This window comes from Clarias gariepinus, chromosome 5, assembly GCF_024256425.1.
Source record: "Clarias gariepinus isolate MV-2021 ecotype Netherlands chromosome 5, CGAR_prim_01v2, whole genome shotgun sequence".
Classification (NCBI taxonomy): Eukaryota; Metazoa; Chordata; class Actinopteri; order Siluriformes; family Clariidae; genus Clarias; species Clarias gariepinus.
In genome coordinates, this window is record NC_071104.1 from 30,781,450 (window position 1) to 30,805,654 (window position 24,205).

Sequence of the window (24,205 nt, forward strand, 5' to 3'; positions counted from 1 at the left end):
GAGATTGACGAAACATCTTTTGGGGTACGGATCGTGATGCATGTATTGCCGCGCAAAAAAATCGCCACACTGACTTCTTTTACATTTTACATTTATACAGATTTGCGTTTGAGGCGGTAAAATGTTGCAGTTCCTCTGTCATCCTAAAGGAGGAGCACTTTAAACTACTCGCACATCAGTAGGCACAGTCATGTGTGGCAAAAGTGAATTATTTGCCAAGTTTTAGAATTGTAGCAAAATCTAAGTTTGTAATATCAAATCACGATAATTATAAAATCACGATACATATCAAATTGGTGATTCCAATCCCTACTTATCCATTTTAGTATACTATAGATCTGGAGTAGGTCCCTTGGCTCTAACATACTGTTGGAATACCGAATAGATCAGGCTCTCATGTCAGCTTGGAGCGCTTCTCTCTTATCACGTCTTTTTCTTTTCATAGTTACTATTTCATACCGAATAGAATACCACATGTTCTGTTAACTGTCTTAAAGGGGGGAGGGTGGAAGACTAAAACAAAATAGCCTAGACATGAAATGTGCTTGTATCTGTTAACCAAGCCAGTGATTTAGTCCATCCTGTGTAGTGTAAAACGTCCTAAGCTCATGAGACATGCCAATTAGAATCAAGTTTGTTATTTGTAACCAAGACATTTACTAAAGTCTCATTACAGAATTAAATTTTTTTATTTTTTTTTTACTTCCTGCTGAGTGAGCTGAATCCAGTGTGGGCAGATGGAGCGAGTAGGCTGTAGGGACTGCGCTTGGAGAAAAGTGTTTAATAATGGCTTGTAGTGTGAATAAGGTGATGATGGTGCTCAGGTGCTGTGGGAGGCTGCCACTGCTAATTGGCTTCATGAATCACGCCGAGTGATTGAGCGATTTTCTTTCTTCCGTCAGTCGGCGCCTCAGCATGGGCCCGGCGCGGGGACAGACTGGAGCTGGAGCTCCCAGCAGGGGTGGGGGGGGGGGGTCTGATCGATTTTTGGGAATGTAAGAGGAGAGGGTGCAGTGGGATCAAGCCGTGTCTGGAAAAATGGAGAGGGAATCTGAGACTGTGTGTGTCAGGCAGAAAGAAAATGGGTGCATGGCTCTTTGTCGAAGGCTAAATTGGCTCTTTGTTGCATTTCTCCAGCTGGTCCCTCTGGAGCCGTACACACTACCCCATCCCCCGGACCCTCCTGCCCCCTCCCTAAAGACCGCCCCCGGGCCTGTAGCTAATGAGGCCTAGAGTTACGGGGACACAGATGCTGGGTGTGTTTGGCTGTGGGTGTGGCTGTGTGTTTATGCTGCACAGTAGATTGATGGGAGCATATGCTTCTCCTGCAGGGTGTTTGCTTGAGGATGATGGCTTATTTAGGCTCGTCTCAGTAAGTATGAGCTACATGCCGGAGCTATTCTAGCACATCAGAACAATAGTATTTTTGTCTCTCTGTCTGGCACACGTTTGCAGAGTTACACAGATTGTAGGACCTTCTGTATCATCGGGATTAATCGTGTGTGTATAATAAGCGTACGCGTGTGTGGGTGAGCGTTTAGGGTGGGGATGCAAGAAGCTGATCCCACAAACCCACCAGCTGCTCCCTCACTAGTGTCCATGCCCGATTCATGCTGTGAGTGGAGATGTCTTGGAATAAATAGCGGGTGAATGGGTAGCGATGGCTTATAATTGGCATGTAAAGAAAAATTATAAAATAAAAAACCCAAAATAATTAAATGTTTGATTTAAAACTAAACAATATTGGATGGGAATCATTATCACGATACCTATTCAATTAAAATACAATGCGATTGTATAAATATCATGATTCTATATGAATTGTTTTCTTTATATTTAAAAAAGTTTAATGTTTAAATTTGGCGTGTTCCTTATAGCATGAGTTTTTTTACTTAAAAACCAATCACAGCATTTAAACAATACAAACTAACTTCACATACAAGACTTTTAATGTTTAACTTAAAATTAAATTTGAAAAAAAGCAACGTTTGAAGTTCAGAAAATCTGTCGTCTGCTATAATCATTTCTAAAACTTGGTAAAAAATGTACTCGTACAACACAAGATAGTGTACCACCTGTGGGATTATAAAGATACGGTGCCATGTTACTGCCTCAAATGGCGCCAAAGTCTCAAAACTCCACTTGACCGTAATTCTGCGGGTTGAGTGGCTGTGAGCACACGGGGCTTTTTATGCATGCAGTTTTCGACTTAATATTGCTAGAGGTATTCTGAGACTGGTGTGAACGTGTACAATGAGTGTGTTTAGGACAAATTTGCTCAGAGTTTGGAGAAAGAGACTCGCAGGCGATGTTTAATATAGTAATGGCATCAAAATGCGTTTCTGTTGCGTCTCTCTAAAGCTTTAGCAGCAAGCAAATAGATATGGAAGATTAAAATGATTATGCAATTTAATTAATCTTTTGTTGATTCGGATTATTTTTTTATTATTATTTATTGATTTATTTTTTTATTTTATTTTTTTTTTCCTATTTAGGTATGCTTTCCAATGTTCAATTCTTAAGTCAAGTCTAATAATAAAAAGACAGTTGTGAAGATCGACAACCCTAGTGTTTGAATTAAATTCAGTTCTCTGAGCTTTATAGTTTTTGGTCTGTGTTGATCTGCAGCTTCATGGATTTCCTGTGACTCTGTGGATTCTGAAGGCTTTGTGCGGATTATTCAGTAGGTTAAACTTTAATAAGGCTCATTTCATATTGCTTCCTTCTGTGAAGACCGACTAGAGCTGTTTACCCTCCGGAGCTCAGCTGCTTATTCATTTCTTTTCATGTCTCTTTGATTTTCGTTTTCATTTACTCTTCATTTGCATCTCTCTATTTCTGTCTCTCTCTTTATTCTCCATACTTCTGTCCTTGTTTGTGATCTACAGTATGGACAGAAACATCACTCTGCTCCATCTTTTGTGTGTGTGTGTGGTCATGCAATCCTGCCTATCAGCAGTGTTCACCGGTCAGAACCTGGTCCAAACGGCATGTAAATTAGCCGGCTGGGTCAGGCTCTGTGCCGATAAGGTACAGACATTATTTATAGAAGGGCAGACAACTAAAGCCATAAATAATTCACTGTGCAGATTGAGGAGGCTTCTGTGCACATAGAGGATGAGCAAGCATTAAAAAAAAAAAAAAAAAAAAAACTGTCTGTCAGCACAAAACCAACAAGTCCAACAAATCCGGGAACCTGTCTCCCACTGGTTCCACAAAAAATCAGACCCTTTTATTTATTTGTTCACTTGTTGAAGTGATGGTCCCTTTTAAGGTTTCATAGCGACTTCTGCTTCAGGAAGCGTTTGGAGAAAACTAGCATTCAGCCACGTGCAAGTGAAAAAACGGTGACGTGTGTAATTTGAGGTTTATAAATACTGGATGCTCGTGCACTTAAATTGTTTTGGTCATAATATTCCTATATTACACACGCCAGGCTAGTGTTTTGGCCCGTCACAGTTAAAAAGGAAAAAAAGATTAGCTTAAGTTTGTTGTACAAACTATTATTATGTTTATAATATAACTATATATTTAACTATTATTATGGTGATATGCTTATCTTAAGATGTACTCTGTGTGTGACTTGTAAGTTAACAAGCATAAAATAAAATTGAATATTTGGTTCGTCTTCGTATGAATAGTGGATATATATTCCCTGGATCCAGTATGACCTTATCCATTGTATTGTATAGTGTGATTATGTGTAATGCCCATGAAAGATGTACAAGTACATTAAAATGTCTGCGTTTTAGACTTCAGTTTGCTAAGGGAAGACATGACGTGCAAAATTATTAGTTTTTTTTTCCCCGCCATGTTTTATTTTATTTCTGTCTTGATATAAAAAAAAAACCTGTATCTTAAATATTTAATTTTTTCCCAAGGAGTGTTAGATTGTTGAAAAGAATGTAATTTTCTTTTTTCAAGTATTCGTCCCGGATTATGAGTTTACAGCAGTAAAGTTTAAATCAGATACTGATTTTACTATACAAAATTAATCCGTTCTTAAAGCTAAACTTCATATTGCAAAATGCATTTTTCCAGAGGAAATTGTGTAAATGCAGATAAGCCATTCCAGCCGTCCAAGAAATACTACGAAATATTGTCCATTTACAACATTAGAATCATATAAAAACAACCAAAACATTTGAAAAAGACATGTCCATTTAAGTAAAATATGAAATAAATAGACATTTAAATCTCACTTAATCTTAATTTAAGATTCATTTTGGCACCGGCTGCTTAAAAAACAAAACTAAAAGTGGCTCTATTCTTCTTGGTACCGTGCTCAATTCTTACACAAAATGCAAAAAATATGTAAACTTGCTTCGCTTGACTTTCCACTGATGCAAACCCAAGTTTTGAACGGCTCCTGGATGTGCGTGCACAACGTAAACACAAACCAGCGTTCGGTTCACCTCGGTTCAGTCAAAAGTGCTTCACATACTGAGGCAAATTACTTGCAAAATTTCAGTTTGACCTGTTGTTCGGATGCCCAGGTACCACTTTATTTAACATGATGACTCCTTTTATAATAAAATAAATAATAATTATATTATCCATTATATTATTATTATTATACAAATAGTTTAATTATTATAAACTGGAAGCTTTTCTGTTGCACTTAATTTGTAATACAGTTACAGCTGTAAAACCAGTTCATCCTCATTACAGTGTGCACTGTGCAGAAAACAAAGAATACTTCATGAATAAGATTATATGATGACGCAAAAACCAATGAAGTAATGTAAATACTTCCTGAAAGGTGTGTCTGTGTAGAAGTGTAACTCCATGGACTTTCCTGAGTTCAAAGTTTCCAAACTACACACATCTGCGCACGAACACACGCGCACAAACACACCGGGTGCATCTACAATTAAGAATTTTTACATATTGTTTTTAAGCAGATAAACTTACATTCTATCTTCATTAAGGTGAAGTAAAATATTTAAGGCTTTTTGTTTTAATTTCTAGTGTTTTTTTTTTTTTTTTCAGTTATTTCAAAATATTATATTATAAAGATCAAAAAAGAATTACAAAACGGAAAAGTCCAACTTCTCAAAATGTTGTTCAATAAGACGATCGGCCTCTCCGACCAGGTTGCTTTGATAGCAGCCTTTAGTTCGTCTGTATTGTTGGTTCAGGTGATTCTCCTCTTCCTGTTAACGCTGGTCCATAGGTTCTCTATAGGGTTCAGATCAGGTGAGTTGGCTGTCTGATCAAACACAGTAACATGTTGGTTAGTGCTAGTTTTAGTACAGTGGGCTGGTGCATAAAAGTCCTGGTTTGACTCGTGTATCAGACGCGGGCTGACTGAGACCTGATCTCCTTATCAGAACGGACAAAATGGGACAAAGTGTAATCTGTGCATTTCTACCAGTGTGGGTGTGTGTGTCTTACAGCATTGGTACAGTACTGTGTGTGTGTGTGTTTGATAATTTGCCCAGGGTGTAATGCAGCTCTGAGCATTAGCACTGGCCCCAGGGTGGAATTACACACACACACACAGAGGAAAGGATTTTTGTGTTACCTGAGCGAGAGAAAGAGAGAGAACGCTCTGGTTGCGTCCTGCACTCTCAGTTGTGTGCTAAGAGCTTGAGAGCAGAGTTTGCATTATTGATGCCTACTGGTCCATCACTCACACCCACTGATCAGGTTACACACACGCACGCACGCGCATTCACACATTCATAGCTGGCAGTAATGGGAAGAGGCTCTGTGTGTGTGTGTGTGAAAGGAAAGAGTTCTATCCAGTTACTCCCCTGTGCAGATTAATGCTACTGGAAACGGAGAGCCTATTCTTCTGGGAAGAGGAGAGACAGTTCACTCACCTTGTGCATCTGCATGCATGCACGTGTTTGTGTGTGTTCCCTTCAGGAACGTGCACGCTCGTGTGTAGTTCATAGGCCCCGCTCTGATTGCACTACTCAAACAAAGAAACAGGCCAGTTTATCTCCTTGGCCAACTCTTTCCACTCCTCCCTTTTTCTCTCTTATGTCCGTCTGCGAAACACGTCGATCGGTGCACTACTGCGTCTTTCTCGTCACGGCCTGGTTTTAAAAGTCCCTATCAGGACATGGCCTCGTTTGCTCTGCCTCCTGTTTTTCTTTAAACCTGATTACTGTAAAAAGTTCTTCATAGCAGGCATTTTTTAGGTTAAGCATTAAAAAAAAAAAAAAAAAACTTCATTCAGGACAAAACACACTTTTGTCTAGAAATCAGGTGGAGATAATGCCATATGACCGCTTGTAGTGACAAATAGGTGACCATGTGCTGTTAGTTTCTGTTTTTTATTTGCACACGGGGAATCACAAAGGAGAATTCGGTGCTGCCCGGTCATGTCATGGAGACATTTTGATTAACTTCAAATCAGTCCAGAGTTCTTCCGACTGATCAGCGTTATTCCATGATGAAACATTTCCTCCACCAACACCACAAGCAAGAAGGACACCATGCACATCTACACAATTTACGGGCTGACTGAAGGAATGATTTAATGAGGTTGAAGTGATGTAAATTATATGCCAGGGCCTTCAGATCTCAACCCGATTGCGCACTTATGGGAGATTATTAGACAGCACTCTACAACACCATTATTAAAACATCAACCGAGGTAATATCTTTTCAAAGGAAGATGTTAATACATGCAGTCTAGTGTTAGTAACATGTAGAACCATTCACAAATATTGTAATTTTTCCGTGCACAGTCTTTCAAGTTGTTCATTCAAATCGGTTAATATTATTATTTATACTTCATCTGGTTTATGGAGGTGAACAAACCTAACCTGTAATTTCATTTGGAATTCTGCTGAAGTCTTTACGATGGAAACGAATGAGTTAGATTAATGACTCCGGCTTCGTAAACATTTTAGTTAAAGATGAGATTTGTGTCCTATTCTTTTATTAAAAGATTCAGAGGTAAATTGCAGAGTTTTTTAAAACTTTTAAGTTGGTTAAGTTAAGCCTTTGTTTGTTGCTGCACAATGCAATTCTTTCTTTGCATATAGGAGGCAGAGAGCTTCAGGGTCAGCTATGATACAGGACCCCTGGAGCAGATGGGTTAAGGGCCTTGCTCAAGGGTCCAACAATGGCAATCTGGTAGAGCTTGGTGCCTTAACCCTCTGAGCGTCTTTCATAGCTTTGTGGTTAATGAACTTAATCTCACTATCTTTAAACCCTTTGACACTTGTTTGCCAGCCAAAATTCTATAAATAGTTACCGTAAATTTTATTTACATTGAGACTTTTGTGTGACCACGAAGACTGCATTCTGGTATATGGCCCTCCACCTCATATCTACACAAACAGACGTGTAAGTTATTGGTGCAGGCTTTGTGTACCTTCGCAATCCAAATGTTCCTTGAACGTATGGACTTTGGCCCGATTCATACTCTCGTGTTTACTAAAGACTGCAGGATGTTAGTCGTAACAACACATTGCCACGAAGTGCAGCTAAAACTCAACTCCTATTGTTAATTTTGATAAAACTCCTCTATCGGCTGAGAACATGGCAGCTGCGTGATTGTGCTTCACCTACGTCCTCTTCACCCTGCACACATCCACTGTAAGTGCGGTGCTCAGGGGTTTACCGGAGGCTTTATTTCTACACCGATGAGATCAAAATAAGCTTCCTTCTGGGAACCTGCATCTTGTGTAACCAAACAAGCAGATAAAGTGGTGTGTGTCCAACCAGTAGTCCAATAAAGACACACACACAGTGTGTACCAGATGTTCAGCCCCTCATTCGCATGCCTGCTTAATCCCTATGCTGCAGAGAGAAAACCAGCCAAGTATAGATTTGAACAAATGTTTCCTGGATTCTGGCCCCTCTATCCCCAACGCTCCCTGTTCCCTCTTTCAGGTTTAAAAAAAAAAAAAAAATCATTAATTAAAGCTTTTCCAATCTGGTAGATCATGGATATGAGAACACAGGAGATTAAACTGGTTCTGTATCCAGAATAATCTCTTATTCCCTATTCCCTTCGAGTGCACTCTCAGTACTCATCCCCTAGGCTACAGTAGGTTGTTTGACCCTTTGCTGTGCATTGTGGGATTTCAGGAGGATAATGGACAATCTGTTCCATGATACTGTACCTACTTTAGAAAATGGGGAAAATACCTGGAGTATTGCACTACGTAGTAAAAGTATTGATAATTGCCAAACAACAGATTAATGGTTAATCTTACCAGTCCTGTGAGGAACACTACAAAAGCCACTTATGATAATCATACTCTCTCGTTCCTTCTCTGTCTGTCTAGGTCTTCTAACCTCCAGGCAAAGTTTCCTATATTAAACCTCTCATCATACCCTTTGAGTTGTCGGGCAGCTGCCCATGCACATGCACGGCACCATGGGTAGCTCCCCAGAGGTGCTGTCCTGGACCTCCTGCCCCAGCCTGCTGGTGGGAAAGCTCAAAGAAGAGCTCAAGCTCACCGTGGTGGGAGACGCTCTGAAGAAAGCCAACACCAACAGTTCCCTCTCTCCTCAGGCCCCACCACCTGCCCCTCCACCACAGATCATCACCGACCTGGCCCCGCCCACCAGCCTCCCCGTGCCCCTGCAGCCGGGCCGAGACGACGACTTGGGCATGAGCGGTAGCAGCCCGCCCTGCACCGCGCTCAGCGAGGACTCGAGTCGGGAGCAGGGCCACTTCGAGAACAGCGTGCTGCAGCTGCAGGAGCACGAGGAGGAACGCAATGCCGACCATGAAGAGCACGGTTCCTACGGCGAAGAGGGCAACGAGGACGGAGGCTGTAACATGGAGCACGCTGATCAGCATCACCACGACGATATCAAACTTCACTTCCACCGAGCGCACACGGGCGGAGGCGGCTTTCTGGAAGGATTGTTCGGCTGCTTAAAGCCAGTGTGGAACATCATAGGGAAGACATATTCAACAGATTATAAGCTTCAGCAGCAAGGTGTTTGCAACGTAGTTATATGTAGTTTCCAACCATTTTTTATCTTATTTACATTAAAAAAAAAATTCAAATCAAGTACAAACTAGCTTGTTCATTTTGTTGTAGATTTGTGGGAGGTTCCGTTCGAGGAGATCTCCGAGCTGCAGTGGTTGGGAAGCGGAGCTCAGGGTGCCGTGTTCCTGGGTAAGTTCCACTCGGAAGACGTGGCCATCAAGAAGGTCCGAGAGCAGAAAGAAACAGACATTAAACACCTCCGCAAACTAAAGCACCCCAACATCATCGGATTCAAGTACGACCCAATTTTTTTTTTTTTTTTTTATTATTATTATTTTTTTTAAATGCACATTTTCTGACGTGTCTTTATTTCCTTTCTGTAGGGGTGTGTGCACACAGGCTCCATGTTACTGCATTATCATGGAGTACTGTGCTCAGGGGCAGCTGTATGAGGTACTCAGGGCAGGGAGGAAGATAACTCCCCGTCTCCTAGTGGACTGGGCATCGGGCATCGCAAGCGGCATGAACTACCTACACCTCCACAAGATCATTCACAGAGACCTCAAATCGCCAAAGTAAGATCCTCTTAGGTGGTAAACCTTTATGGCTTTAGTTAATAAAATAGCTCCAACATAAAAAAAAAAAGCCAAACTGGGACTTTTCTATTAAAATTTCTATTGAATAAAGGTGCAAAACTGATTGACAAAAGATCTAAAGAACAGTATTGTGATGACTCTTAGCTGCAGTGAGAAATTTAAATGGTGCTGACGTTTTAAAGATCGTACATCCGTGAATAATTATCCTGGCTAGGGTGGCTCTGTGCCCACAAGGAGTTCCTGGGAGGCCAGTGTTGACATGAAGCAGGCTGTTTGCTCAATGGCTTCAATTAGTTTAGCAGAGGATTATATAGAAAAAAAAAATTTTGTACTCTCGTAGCAGTGTTATTCTTTGCGATCAAAAATCCCAGTTTGACTTGAACGCCCCTCATAGTTTTGAGCATATAAAGATTATATTTGATTCTGCCAGTTATCGTCACTTTTCTTCCATTTGCTGTATCTTGTTAATTTTATTAAATCGGTTGAATGAGGGCTTGACTAAAATGTTGTTTCTAAAGCCGGAAAATGGTCGAAATACGTTACTGAATTTGTAAAACGTTAAGCATACGCGTCAAACCAGAACCTCGCCTGTTGGAGTGAGATGTTAAGCGCGTGATCTAGAATGTTGTAAATATAAACAGCATTATTCATAAACCGTAAAAGGCAGTCGAGTCTGACCTTGTCATTTCTTTACATATTGAATAATAAAAAATAACAAAGCATTTATCATAAAACTTTTTCTCTCTTTAGCGTGTTAGTCACTCATAACGATGCTGTGAAGATCTCGGACTTCGGGACATCCAAAGAGCTGAGCGATAAGAGCACCAAGATGTCATTTGCTGGTACGGTGGCCTGGATGGCTCCGGAAGTGATCCGCAATGAACCCGTGTCGGAAAAAGTAGACATTTGGTACGTGTTCCTGAATGTCATGCGTTAAGAATTTCAGTACTTGCCCTACTTGTGTCACCTAACTGACTTTGTTTACATGAAAGCTTTTTATGTATTATGTAAGCTCAGAATTCTTTGGAATGTAAACAAAAATGTTTCCTGTTTAGGTCATTTGGTGTGGTGTTATGGGAGCTTCTGACCGGGGAGATCCCATATAAAGACGTGGACTCCTCTGCCATTATCTGGGGCGTAGGGAGTAACAGTCTGCACCTTCCTGTGCCCTCGACCTGCCCTGACGGCTTCAAAATCCTCATGAAGCAGACATGGTAACTGCAGCTCTGCGAAAATCACATTGATTGGTTATTTATTTATTTATATTTTTATGCTTCTTCTTTGGTACCCCTCATACAACATATAGCTGTTACATTATGGATAAGAGAAAATTGATTATCACTTTACAATGACGCCTGGAAGTGGGTGGGATTTATTAGGCAACAAGTGAACATTGTCATTTTGGAAGCAGAAAAAATAGTCAGTTGTAAGGATTTGAGCGACTTGACAAGGGGCGAATTGTGATGTCTAGATAACTGGGTCAGAGCAACTCCAAAACTGCAAGTCTTGTGGGATGTTCCCAGTCAGCTGTGGTCAAGACATGCCAAAAGTGCCCCAAGTAAGGAAACACTCTGAACGGGCGACATTTTAATGAAGAAGAGCTTCTGTAGCGATAATTACTGAAAAATTTAATGCTGGTACAGATGGAAAGGAATCACTTTGTAGAAACGCACAGTGCATCACAGTTTGAGACCCATGTCCACCGCCAAAAGTGCCTACAGTGGGGATGTGAGCATCAGAACTGATGCGTGTGTGTCACGTACCTGGGGAAGAGATGGAAAGAGTTCAAGATGACCCAGGCAGTGTTTATGTTCTACTGGAAAACCCTGTGTCTTGCCATTCATATGGATGTTACTTTGACACTTGCCACCTACCTAAACACTGTCGCTGACACTTCATAAAAACCTGATGGCTGTGGTCTCTTTTAACAAGATGATGTTTCACGAAACATTGCAAAAATTGTTCAGGAATGATTTGAGATGTTGACTTGGCATCAATTCTCAAGATCTTAACCCAATTGAGGATCTGTAGGGTGTGCTGGAAAAACATGGCTCTACATACAGTACTGTAGATACCTTTACAGCTCTAGAAGAGCCATGCAGTGAGGGTCGGGGCTGTTTTGGCAGCAAAGAGCCACCTACTCAGTATCAAGTTTTGGCTGATCAGTGTATCAGTGGGGTGGGGTAGCTCAGTGGTTAAGGCTTTGGGGTACGGTTAAGAAGATCCCAGGTTCAAACCCCACAACCACCAAGTTGCCACTGTTGGGCCCTTGAGCAGGGCAGTTAACCATGTATAATGAGGTAAAAATGTAAGTCGCTCTGAAGGGCATCTGCCAAATGTCTAGATGTAATGTATATTGGTTTATGCATGGATATGATGCATTATTTAAGTCCTACTGGGTAATCAAACATTGTTAAAAGCACTACAAACATTGTTAAAAGTTACTACTACACAAAATATTTCTTTACTGTCTTACTGAGGACTTAAAATGAGAGAAGAGACTTGCCAGCAGTTCCTTTTGTAACTCCACAATTAAATTATTTGCATGTTGTAAATCGGACGCTTAAAACCATGAGCCTTAAAATGATCACCTTCTGTCTACAGGCAGGGTAAACCGAGAAACAGACCATCGTTCAGACAGATCCTTCTGCATCTGGACATCGCCTCTGCAGATGTGCTCGGAGCCCCCCAGGAGACCTACTTCAAATCTCAGGTTTGCACCGATTTTATGCATAAATTACTTGCAGAGTAATTTAGTCGAGTTAGTTTCTCAGCAGTAACATGCAAGTCATGCCCTTCAGGCGGAGTGGAGAGAGGAAGTGAAAAAGCATTTTGAGAAGATAAAAAGTGAAGGAACTTGCATTCATCGGCTGGATGAGGAACTTATCCGGCGCAGAAGAGATGAACTCAGGTCAGCCCTTGAGCCTGATGCTACAAATACTCTGAATTTATACAATTTATTGAATTGTATATCTGAATTTATTTTAATTTAAGACTCTCTCTCCAACCCGGCCTGTTGTGTATTATTCTTGCAGGCACGCGCTGGACATCAGAGAGCATTATGAGAGAAAGCTCGAGAGGGCCAACAACCTGTATATGGAGCTAAGTGCAATCATGCTGCAGCTGGAAGTGCGAGAGAAAGAGCTCATGAAGTAAGCACGCCTCACAAAGTCAGCATCTCACTCCCGCAAATCTCTAACATCAGCAACATTCTGTTTAAATCCATAACTCTATCCTAGTAATTACAGAATGGCACTGAGGTTTAGATGTTCAATCAAAAGCCAGCTGTATTTTTTTTTTTTTTTTTTTTTTTTAAATCTGGTGACCTGAGGTTGAAAAACGAGACGTGCTTCCAAAGTGTCCATTTTGTGCTTGAATTTCTTCTGATCTCCAGTTTTTATAAAATGTTTATGACCTCGACAATGTCTGAGCGTTAAAGCATCATGCATAAACTGCTAATCCTAACCTGTGGACCTAATTTTTATAGTTTTTAATATGGATTGTCTGTAAAACAATAAGTTACCACATTTGCAGAAAAACAAACAACTTTAATTTTAATCATAACATTTTAATCATAATTATTAGCATATTGTTTGGCTTTATGCTAATATTTAATTGTGAATTATCTTAATACCCAGAACTAATCGAACATATTCGAGTCCCTTGCGAAAGAAAACCTAACTGCCCTTCCTGAGCTGTAGACTCTAGCTACGTGCATGTGTTCGTTGGCACATGTGGTCAAAATTAATTTTAGGTTTGACAACTAGGAGATTTAATACAACGGTGTAAATCTTAAGTGTGGTCTGAGCTGTCCCAGAGTCCAGATGTCTCACCGCAATTCTAATTTAATCTCCTTAAATATCAGCCCCAGCTTATCCTCAACTTTAATAAGACCATTTATTTATTTTTATTATTATAGTTCCCTATGATTGCAAATCTTCACCTTTCTGCAGTTATTATCCGCTTTGCTATTTTATCGTTGCGTCTAATGAAATAACGTTGTACTCATCACTAACCCGGACTCACTGTGCTGTTCTTTTAAGCAGAAGGGAGCAAGCTGTGGAGAAAAAGTACCCCGGCACGTACAAACGCCACGTGGTGCGACCCATCGTCCGACCCAACGCTGTCGAGAAGCTTATCAGGAAGAAAGGCAGTGTGAACCACAAACCTGGCACACCGACCCCCAAAAGGTAACCGTTGCGTAGCGCTTTTGTTTAAGTCAGTTTGGAAAATGGGATTTCAGCATGCCCTGCTTTAAAATTGGATACATCAGGCAAATAATTATGCAGTTTTAGAGCTGTCTGAGATGACAATTATGGTTTAAAAAAAGGAGAAAAAAAGCTTGCTTTCCCGCCCACCTGCCCAATCTTCTGTGAAACTGTTCAAGCTGTTTGAGTTTGAACAGTTACTCACAAACAGTTAAGGTAACCTTTAATAACCTTTTTTTCTTGGGTATAATTGTAAAAACAGTTTTAAACCACTCAAACAGCATCTCTAACTTTATCTTGCTTAATCTGAATGGATATAATGGAGTTTATATGTATTAGTTTTTAATGCGTTATTGCACCTTTATTTATTTATTGATTTGCCTCCTCTGTAGGCCTGATCTTCTGCGCTCAGACGGAATCTCCAGTGTGGAGGCTTTCCCAGTGTCCTCACCTCTGTCAGGCAGCCCAAGGGTCTCCACTCCACCTGGGAAAGCACGCTACCGCAGCAAACCACGCCACCGCCGTACCAACAGCAAGGGCAGCCACGAGTTTTCCGGGGTCCTCAAGCCCAATGTCAACATCGCTGAAGAACAGCAACCACTGCAGCCACAGCAATACCATCATAATCCTCATAGCCACCATTACCCTCATCAGCTACCACCCGAGAGCCCGCTGCTTCCCCTGCAAAAGCGGGACAACACTGCCGCCTTATGCGCCAGCGAGCTGCGCTACTTCGGCCCTGCCGCGGCACTCCGCAGCCCTCACACAGAGCATCTACAGCGCTCTAGCCCCGACCTCATCAACACCACTCTGGAGGCTGACGCAAGGCAGCAAGTGGCTATCGGGACAGCTGCGCTCTGCCCCTGCTGCCAGGGTCACCCCCTGCCTGGGTGCTTGAGGTGCCAGGACATGTTGCCTGACTGTTCCCTGGTCAGCACGCGTGATGGAGACGCCATGGAGGAAAAACAACAGCCAGAGCGAGGTAGCTCCCCACAGAACAGCCTCCCAAGGACACTCAGAACCCTCAGTAAGGTGAGTCAACATGAATACATGAGAAGTGGCATACAGTATATGACCAAATATTCGTGGACACTCGAGCATCACATTCATATGAGCCTTTCATTCCACATTTAGTCCCCTTTGTGCTTAGATTTTTGTTGGGATTTGCTTGTTTAGCCAGTAGGGGGATTAATGATGTGGTTCTTCCAGTCAAATTTTGGCTCGTTTTTTTTTGCACAGGGTTTTGAACCTCTTGGTTTCAGTGAGGCATTTTATATAACTGTGTGCTCATAAAACTTTGTGGACATTAAACAGCCGGGGGAAGAACTGCATACAGTACCAGTCAGACGTGTGGACATGGCAATAATTCAGTAATTAAAAATGTATTTATTTTTTTATATATTTTTTTAAGATAAAGCTGTTCTGGAATAGTTCTTGCAAGAACACTATTGTCAAGTGCATTTGTAAAACCCATTAAGCACCATGATGAAACTGGCTCTCATGAAGATCATTCCAGGAAAGCAAGACCAAAACTTACCTCTAACAATTTATTAATTGGCAACAAACTTACCAATTCACAAACAGCAACTCGGATTAGAGTCATTATGAAGGCGTTACAGAGCAGATGCATCTCAATATCAAAATCTGTTCAAAGCAGGTTATTGGATATTCTTTTTAATTTTAAAGCAGTAAAGACGAGAGAGTTGGAAGGTGTGTCCAAACTTTTGACTGGCAGTGATATTCAATCCAGTCAATTCAATATTTATTTTTGTTTAAAAAATATTTAATATTCTATTTTTTTTATTTTATTTTTTTACTGATGTTACTACTCCAAACAAAATACTGTATTCTAAGTTTATGTAACTTTGTCTCTAATTTGTCATCCAGGATGTATACTGATTGAGCCCGAATTTGTGTTTTAAAAAATATCTATATTTTATTATAATTATATATTTTTTATTATACATTTTATGCTTACTGAACTGTGTGGTGAATTTCCTTAAGCCTGTATTACTGTTTCATTCGTGTGACATTATAAAAGAGTAATGTTGTCTCTGTTTAAGTGTGTGTATGTGGTGCAAGAGTGAGCTAACCATCTGCTTTCTTGTCAGGTTGGGGATGACTCATCTGAGGAAGAGGAGGGAGAGGTTGACAGTGAAGTGGAGTTTCCACGGAGACAGAGGTGACTGGCTGCTCTGCAATTATTAATAATTGACAATCAGTATGCTCTTTATCAACACAGACTGTTCTTCCTGGCTGCATTAGAAACACTAATTAAATTCTCATTCATCATATATATACATTTATTTTCAGTAAGTGATGCGATGTCCAAAAATGAAAAAAGAAATGCAATTCTTATACAGATGTAGGATTATTTTTTTTAACGTGTTATTATGGACTTTTATGTGATGTCTACAGGCCTCACCGCTGCATGAGCAGCTTTCAGTCGTACTCTACCTTCAGCTCAGAGAATCTGTCCGTGTCAGATGGAGAGGAAGGGAACACGAGCGAGCACTCTCGCAGTGGACCCCTAGAAGCACTGAGCGCCAGTCAGGAGGAGCAGCTGGACGAGCTGCTCTCGCACACACCAGAGATCCCCATCGACATCTCCACACAGTCTGACGGCCTCTCCGATAAAGAGTGTGCGGTGCGCCGGGTCAAAACTCAGATCTCTCTGGGCAAGCTGTGCGCTGATGAACATAGTTATGAGGTCAGCACCTCTGCGCCACTGTTCCCGCTTGATACTCGGTTCTTATCTGGTATAGACAAGGAGAAAGTAAATGATCAGGGCCTGCATTCACAACAACAGACCTATGTGCAGTCTCAGCATGCCCAAGCTTCTTAAGCCTAAAGGTTGATCCTAGTGATGAAATTCTAAGAAAATTAAGAATTATGACATTTTCTTACAATTTCCCCTTAAATTTGGGACTAAATTTTAGTAAACATGAAAATGATTCATAAAACATCTTAGCCCTAAAAACAGCTCCTAAGGTAAAAGTTAAGAGTAGAAAGAAGGACTTTTAAGAGGCTTAAGATTTTCTATAGTAGAGGGCAAAATGGCAGCATAAACACTGAACATAAAGCTAAAAGTAAATGCTGCTCTTATGTCAAATTTGGTTTTCTTACCCTTACATCTCTCTTGGCGTGTTGGCTACATACCATCCAAAAGAGCAACTTAAATAAACTGTCCTGTAATCATGTAAATTAGTAAAATCTAAGCTATTTTGCTTCTATCAATCTGAAATAAATAAATTTAAGAACTTTAATATTGTAACTTCTGTATGGAAATTGGTTGCTTTAAAAGTAGACACATTTTCAACATCTGGCTGTTTTAATTAACTTTGCATAAAGTTGCCTGTATTCATGATTATACAATTTCTTCTATTAATTTTATTATCATATATTTTATTTTCACAAAGGGCGCATTTCAAGAGCTTTACAGATTTTTATTTATTTATTTTGATCAACCGACTTTATCACAGTCCTTGAACTGCTGCATCACCCCTAGCAACGGGGTCAACCAGACCTCCTCACTAAAATAAAGGTTTTGGACTTTCCTTCCTCAGAGTTGCTCTGAAGTTATCTAAATCACTTAGCCTTAAAAGTCCTAGCTGGGAGTTTTAGACAAAGATATGAGCTCTCTGAGAGAATTTTAAGAAGCTTTGTGAATACGGGCCCTGGTGTTTCAGAAATCAGGTGGTTCTAAAAAAAAAAAATAATAATACAAAGAGAGGTACTAATGTAAATTAGAGCAAATTTGTATCTAAACGCACATCACCTTGTTGCAAGGATTAATACATAAAGGGGCATGCTGCTTAGGGAAAATAATCAACCCGGGGGAAGCCCAACACAAAAGTGCTCTTGCTTAAAGTTGTTAGTTTTTCCAATGACTGTACGTTCCAAACTTGTGGCGCATCACTTTGACGAAAATTATATTCTTAAAATTTATAAGAGGGACGGCACTGTAGCCTCACACCTCCAGGCCCAGTGTTTTGATTCCTGCCTCAGGTCTGTATGCATGGAGTTTGCATGTTCAGGCCCCCCGCAATCCTGTTCGTAGGATAAACAGTCGAAGATGAATAAAAATTTTTTATGAACAACAAATCATTCATGTTTGGTACATTTGCCATACAAATTCCTGCCATGTGTTAATATAGATGTAGTACCAGATTGAGGCAAAATAACTAATGATTTTCCCTTAGAAAACTAATATGATTCCTTAGATTTCTCTTGTACATGGAACCCTTGTCAGATTTACCAATCAGAATTGAGAAGTCAGGAGGCCAATACTGATTATTGGTGAAAAGACACCCCTTAAAATGCATAAGTATCAGGGCCCGCGTATGTTGATCTTTAGTTGCTTGATACCATTAGCTTTTTTTGCTTTTTTGTAGTTAATGCAAGACAGACATCTGTGTTGGGTCTAACTGTATGTCGCTCGATTAGAAATGTACTGTTAGAAATGGAGGCATAGTCTTTTTATTTATGCAAGTCATATACGTGACAGCTGTTGCTTAGAATAAGTCGTGGGAAAGTCTTATTGAATATTGTGTGGGAACCCTCATCATTATCATTCTGGAACAGATGCTGCATTATAAAATAATGAGAGTAACTACAGAGAAATGCATTCATATCCAGACATGCTTGTGTTAGCATTTAATTTATTTTCTCACTTCTCTCTATCTGTTTCTTTTCTTCAGAACCCGCTGCACTTCGGTGACTCGGACTGCGACTCCTCAGAAGCCGAGTGCTCCGACGCCACCATCAGGAACAAGCAGTCGTGTGCTCCCTCATCCTGGTGAGCTCCTCTGACGAGCACATCTCCTGGGAGGAAAACCACCGCAATAACCCGGGGGCATGCTGTAAAAGACCACGCCCCTTTGTTCTTTCAGTCCCCGCCCTCTATCAAGCCCCACCCATCCGAGTAAGCTCAGGCAACTCTGGACTGACAATGTAGCTAGTGTAACGTTCATAATTTATTTTTCTGCATCCAAGGCAAAGAAAAAAAAAAAGGAAGAAAAATCAGGAAGTCGTTTAAATTCTAGCCTAGAACAAAAAGACAAAAATGAATGAGTGTATGTGGTTGGAATGGAACAAATGGTGCAAACTTCTAACCTTAGAAATACAGTGATCATGGATTTGGTGTATAAGAGTGAGTGAGTTGTTGGTGGAGAGATCACTCCGAGTAAACACGGGACCCTTTAACAAAAACACAAGCAGCCAGATCTGCCGTTTTTGGCTAAGAAGCCAAGACTTGCTAGCTACCTGGTAAAGCTTGAGTTTGTAATAAATGATGCCCTGAGATATCAGGGTCACTTCGGTTTGAGCACCAGCATGAACAGCACCTGTCCGTCCTCTCTCTCTCTTTTTTTTTTTTTTTTTTCTTCTTCTCCATCTTTTCATCTCTTATTTCCAGCAACACAGACTATTGTGCAGTCTCAGCATGCCAATTGGAGAACCAATCAGACTTTGCTGCTGAAACGCACCCAGTGGAACACCATCTTGCTTTAAAAAAATGACACACAACAGAGTTCGTGTCCCTGAAATCAGTGTTGAAACTGGAGGAAACCAGTCCAGCTTTCCTCTCACCTCAGGCCTGAAGGATTACGAGTCCGGGGAGATGACAATAACACATTCCTTTTCATGTTCGGATCTATGTCTAGACCCAGGTTATTCAGAAAGCCCCGGTCCTTCTCTTATTCTTTAATCTTGTCTAAGCTTTTTTCCATTCCAGGTTATTTGTATATTTAATGATTTTAGATGATGTGATGATGCAGCAGCCCTTTAAATCCCTCAGGGCTTGGTGTCATTTTGTTCTGTTTTTCTTGTATAAAGTGAGACTGAATGTTTAGTGTGAGGTGAGCGCCTTTGGACACACACTAAAGGTTCTGCAATAACGCAGGTTCTGCTCAGGCTTAGAAGAATCTCGCTCAGGAGGCCTGTCTAGCTGGCTGGACAGATGCACCGGCAAGTTGTAGTGACACAAGGTAGTTGTAGGAAAAGTTTCACTTTTAAAAGTGTCTATTTTTGAGATTTGCTCGGAATCGCCTCCTGCGTTTCGATGATTTTGATGCTCAGGTTAAGTCGAATGCACAGTGCAGCACGTTTTCTCTTTTCTCCACTAGGGGGAGACAGATCTGTGTGTTGCGTTGCTGTGAAAGAAAACCAAGCAACACTACTTTTATATTCATCTCGGCAGCACTAGTAGTGTTTCGTTTGGATCAGCAGTCGTAATTTAGAGTTGGAATCCCTACTAATATTACCTGTTATGTTAAAATCACAAAATGAGGGATGCTGCATCTTTTATCATTGATTAATATACTGTATTCATTACCCGTGTGTGTTATTGGTGCGTGTGTACGTTTGTGTAATAGTTTAGACAGGATGGGCAGGTGAGCTTTAAATGGATTAGACTGGCAGTTAGTTGAGAGAGCGAGAGAGAGAAAGTAAGGGTTTCTATTTTATTGTCCTGATTTTACAGGGTTTGTTTGTATTTAAAGTCTTACATCTGAAAGCAACAAATGAACAAAGCAACCCTGTTTACTTAATTCTGTTTGAGACCAATCTTCTTTGCAGTTTGTGTTATCCGACCAGCACGATTCCGATTGGACGAAGGAGAAAAAATAATCAGTCTGAACGAGAAGAACTTGTCTTATGACCAGTAAGCCAGGACAACTTATGGACACACACCAACCTCATTTCTCTTGTTTACGTCTTTTTAAAATAAAAAAAAAAAGCTTCTGTGATTTTTATTCCACAGAAATCAGACACTTATTAAGAGTAAAATATGATCATGTCTTTCCATCTGCAGCACTATAATGTTTTCTGTATAGTTATGTTTTAATTTTATTTAATTTCTCTTTTATTTTTGTAGCTGGCCTACACGGTCTTTGAATTAATTTATTTTTTGGACTACTAGCAAGTTTAGAATCACGTTAGTTTTCCTAATCATATCTACTTCTTTCTTATATCATTTATAATTTGTGAAGTATTTATGGGAAGGGAGTGTTCAGCCTTTTTCTGAGTGTGCGTCTGGGAAGAATTGAGACCCTGAAATCATGTTTCATCTTGGAGAGTCCAAGGAATAAAATCCTTCTTTTCCCAGAGAGATGCTGGAATCATTAGCACTCGATTTTGACCGTAGATTTAACACATTGGACAGAGGCTTGCTTATAACATTCAGTCCTTATTATCCAGTGCTATTTGTCAGCTTAAATACTGACAGTGGTGCAGGCAGGGGCCCAGTGTTAGTCCTGTTAATCTAGTCATCAAGATCTACTGCTCGACCTGCAAGTTTGGGCATTTTTTATTTTTGCTTGGTGCTTTTAGTTTAGTAAATAAGCTTAATATTGTGATATTGATCTTGTTTATTAAGACAACAGATCTGATAAAAGAACAGATGGACTTCACTTCAGTGTGTTATTTGCCATACCGTCTGTATTCCATAATCTGACGGATAAAGTCTGAATGCTCTCAGTATTTAAATCAGGATGAAACTGTGCTATTAAGTCTATTTTTTTTTTTTTAACAACTTTACAACCCTCTTGCTGTATCACATTTTTCTGGTTCTTTTTCTCTTTGTACATTCATCTTATTCCTTCTCACGTTGTTCTCACACACATTTTCAACTAATGCATAAATGGTTATTTTGTTATAAACTATTTTTGTGCAGGACGTGTTAAACTCTGAGCTATTTTTCTTCTCCTTCAGTATGTTTCTTACTCATGTCCCGCCTCCCCTAAACCCTATCTTGAATGGCGTTCTGATCTACCAACCCTGACGATTTCCTGTATTAGCCTGTGTACAGTGCAGTGGGAGCAGGAAGGAATAAAATCAAAGCAAACAACTGCATGGAATAAAACGCTGATGTACTGTATCAAACACTGTCGGCTTTTTATTTTCACACAGCTTCTGTAGACCTGATCTTCGATCGTTGGTTGTTTGCAACAAGAAAAGGAAAGTCCTTCAGATGATACTGATATGGTGTTTGTTGTAATGTCTCTTGAACAAAGTGCGCAAGCTTTATTGCTCTGCTGATAAAATCTAGACTACAGTGTGGGCATGATACGATGTGTCTGCAAGTCGAGTTTTACTCTCCTTGCTCTTACAACTACGGACCTTTCCTGTTGGCATCAGCGTAGTAATGAGTAATATATACTTTATAAGGATTATTTGAAAACAGGCCAAGTTTTTAAATGATTTATTATTTTAACTGAGAAAGTGATAGCCTTTTTTTTTTTTTTTTTTGGACAGAGTGCCACTGGATACAGAACACATGGTCCAAAGTTCATTTGCAGCAAACTATACACTCGCACATTAGCACACTTACTCACACACTTTTTTTTTTTTTTTTTTTAAAGAAGTTTAGAACAAACCAGAGAACTCTGACGAAACACCCAAAGACTCAGGGAAAACATGCAAAAGTGTATAATCAGAAATTGAGGATTTACCTTAAATGTTGGCGTTCTAGGCTCCATGCTCCCTATAATTGATGGATCTTGTAAATTTAAAGATTATTAGGCCTTGTGGCATGTTTTCTAACAAAAACATGTGCCTATATTGATTGACTGTGCTATTTTGCACCATATAAATGCATACATCTATTAAAAGATACCATCGCAGGACCACTACTTGCAAGTTTGTATGAATTACATTTTTGTTTTTTTTAGAAACTTAAGATATTTCATGCAGATGAAACTGTATAAAAAGTGGTTTTGCCATTACACACCTTTTAGGATCTTTGTGTTGTCCCCATGCCTGTGCAGCTTCCTCCAGATTTAATCTCGCTTCTCTTAAAATAGTGGTTCCTGGAGGACCTCCTGCCCTTGCACACTTAAATGTCTTCTCATTTCCAGCACACTTGACTTTACTAATTACAAAAAAAAATGTCAATAGATGTTGTAGCAAAGCAGGAAAAGCTTATTTTGTGATTTTTAGGTGATTTGACTACTCCAAATTAACCCAGGTGTGAAAGAGTGCAGCGAGTATGTGTATCTGTACAAGATGCCCTGTAGTGGACTGGCACCACATCTGGGGGGTGTTTTTGCCTCACACCTGATATTCAGTGTAATTTTTTATTTAGTATGGTATACTTTTATATAGGATACTCCAAGATACTTCATTGTGGAATTAGTTGATTCAAAGTGGGTCCTGCGAAAACAACCACAGGGCCAGTGACTATTTTACATTTTGTTTAAATGGTTAAATCTTACAACTTTATCAAAGTTAAACAGTCAAGCCAGGACTTTTGATTGTGCACAATAACAACACAATTATGACCTTTATTTCTCTAGATAATCCACTGCTACACTTAATCACTTATCCCAGTGTTTTACTAGGACTTGGATACCATCAAGGTAGAACTTTTCTCAGTGCGCCAAAGCCATGATTGCACTGCCTGCTTCATGTCTGAAACGCCGGCCTCCCAGGAAACTCCTTTTAATTTTTCAAACATGTCGAAATGGCCTGAGCGACGCCAGGACTGTTTGGGCGATGCAGCAATAACTCTTAGCTGAGTTCAAGTGTAAACATGCAATTGGTGTTGGTGAAAACCTGTCTGTGGGAACTGCACACACATTTAATCTGTCAATCGGTCTTTCTAATTGCTGATTGGTCACGTAGACAACTGCAGTAGTCTCTTAGCCACCTTGTCATTCACACTGTCTTCTTTAAAATTTTTACATCATTTGAATGTTTTACTATGACTAACAGTCTCCTGTAAATGTACAGTAAATCGGTTTTAGGCCATAATTTCAGAGAAATTTCATCACGAGTCCCGGGTTGACTTGAACGTATGTAGGGTTACAAGCTTAGAAAAGTCAAAAAGGCCTCATGTTTTCAGCTGGGAGAAACTTCCTAAATATAAAGTTTCTGGATTCCCAATTTTTTTTTTTATTATGATCTCCATTTACGGGTTTACAGAATTTAATTAAAGGGACTACAGGAAGTTAGGTCAAGCCTTTATTTGTCATATATACATAACTGGACAGGGACATTCTTTTATTAGCATGTCCCGGCTTGTTGGGTATTTGGGGTCAGAGCACAGGGTCGGCCATCATAGGACACCCTGGAGCAAACGGGGTTAAAGGTCGTGCTCAAGTGGCAATTTGGTGGTGCTGGGTCAGCTTAAACTTCTGACCTTCTGCTCAGTTTACTCAGAGCCTCTTCACACTGAGATAACACTACCTTAAACATTGTTGAAGCCTGAAATATAATGAATAATGCCTACAAACATACAACGAGGCCTAAAAGTCTGATTATGTTATTGATAACAGGGCTTGGTGGGTAAAAAAAAAAAAATTCCTTTTCTTTTTTTTCAAATACATGAATTTACATAAACTTTTTTTTTTAATGACCGTATGAACTCAAGCATGGACTCCACAGGTTTTGCAAAAGCTGACGTCCTATTTAAGATCCTATCTGTCAGCGTTGTTGTCTGAACCTGTGCTTAATAGACAAGATAAGATTAGACATGACCTTTTGTCCGAGG

The 24,205-nt window shown here is 40.1% G+C and overlaps 1 protein-coding gene across 6 annotated transcripts in view; it reads left to right on the top strand.

Moving 5' to 3' along the window:
- si:ch211-45c16.2 (mitogen-activated protein kinase kinase kinase 13) overlaps nt 1–21,597 on the top strand; it is a 43,991-nt gene extending 22,394 nt beyond the window's left edge. For 4 of the 6 annotated variants that reach the window (XM_053497099.1, XM_053497097.1, XM_053497098.1 and 1 more), the window contains 13 exons: nt 8,256–8,918; nt 9,024–9,207; nt 9,296–9,487; nt 10,259–10,417; nt 10,564–10,722; nt 12,113–12,221; nt 12,310–12,419; nt 12,544–12,660; nt 13,552–13,698; nt 14,109–14,748; nt 15,828–15,898; nt 16,135–16,426; nt 18,417–21,597. In XM_053497099.1, coding sequence (XP_053353074.1) covers nt 8,330–8,918; nt 9,024–9,207; nt 9,296–9,487; nt 10,259–10,417; nt 10,564–10,722; nt 12,113–12,221; nt 12,310–12,419; nt 12,544–12,660; nt 13,552–13,698; nt 14,109–14,748; nt 15,828–15,898; nt 16,135–16,426; nt 18,417–18,518 — 2,871 coding nt within the window. In that variant the 5' untranslated portion in view covers nt 8,256–8,329 and the 3' untranslated portion in view covers nt 18,519–21,597. Of the gene's footprint in view, nt 1–1,299; nt 1,373–8,255; nt 8,919–9,023; nt 9,208–9,295; nt 9,488–10,258; nt 10,418–10,563; nt 10,723–12,112; nt 12,222–12,309; nt 12,420–12,543; nt 12,661–13,551; nt 13,699–14,108; nt 14,749–15,827; nt 15,899–16,134; nt 16,427–18,416 lie in introns of those variants that run through there. The other 2 variants (XM_053497101.1, XM_053497102.1) reach the window with 2 other exon arrangements.
- The last annotated feature ends 2,608 nt before the right edge of the window (nt 21,598–24,205 follow it).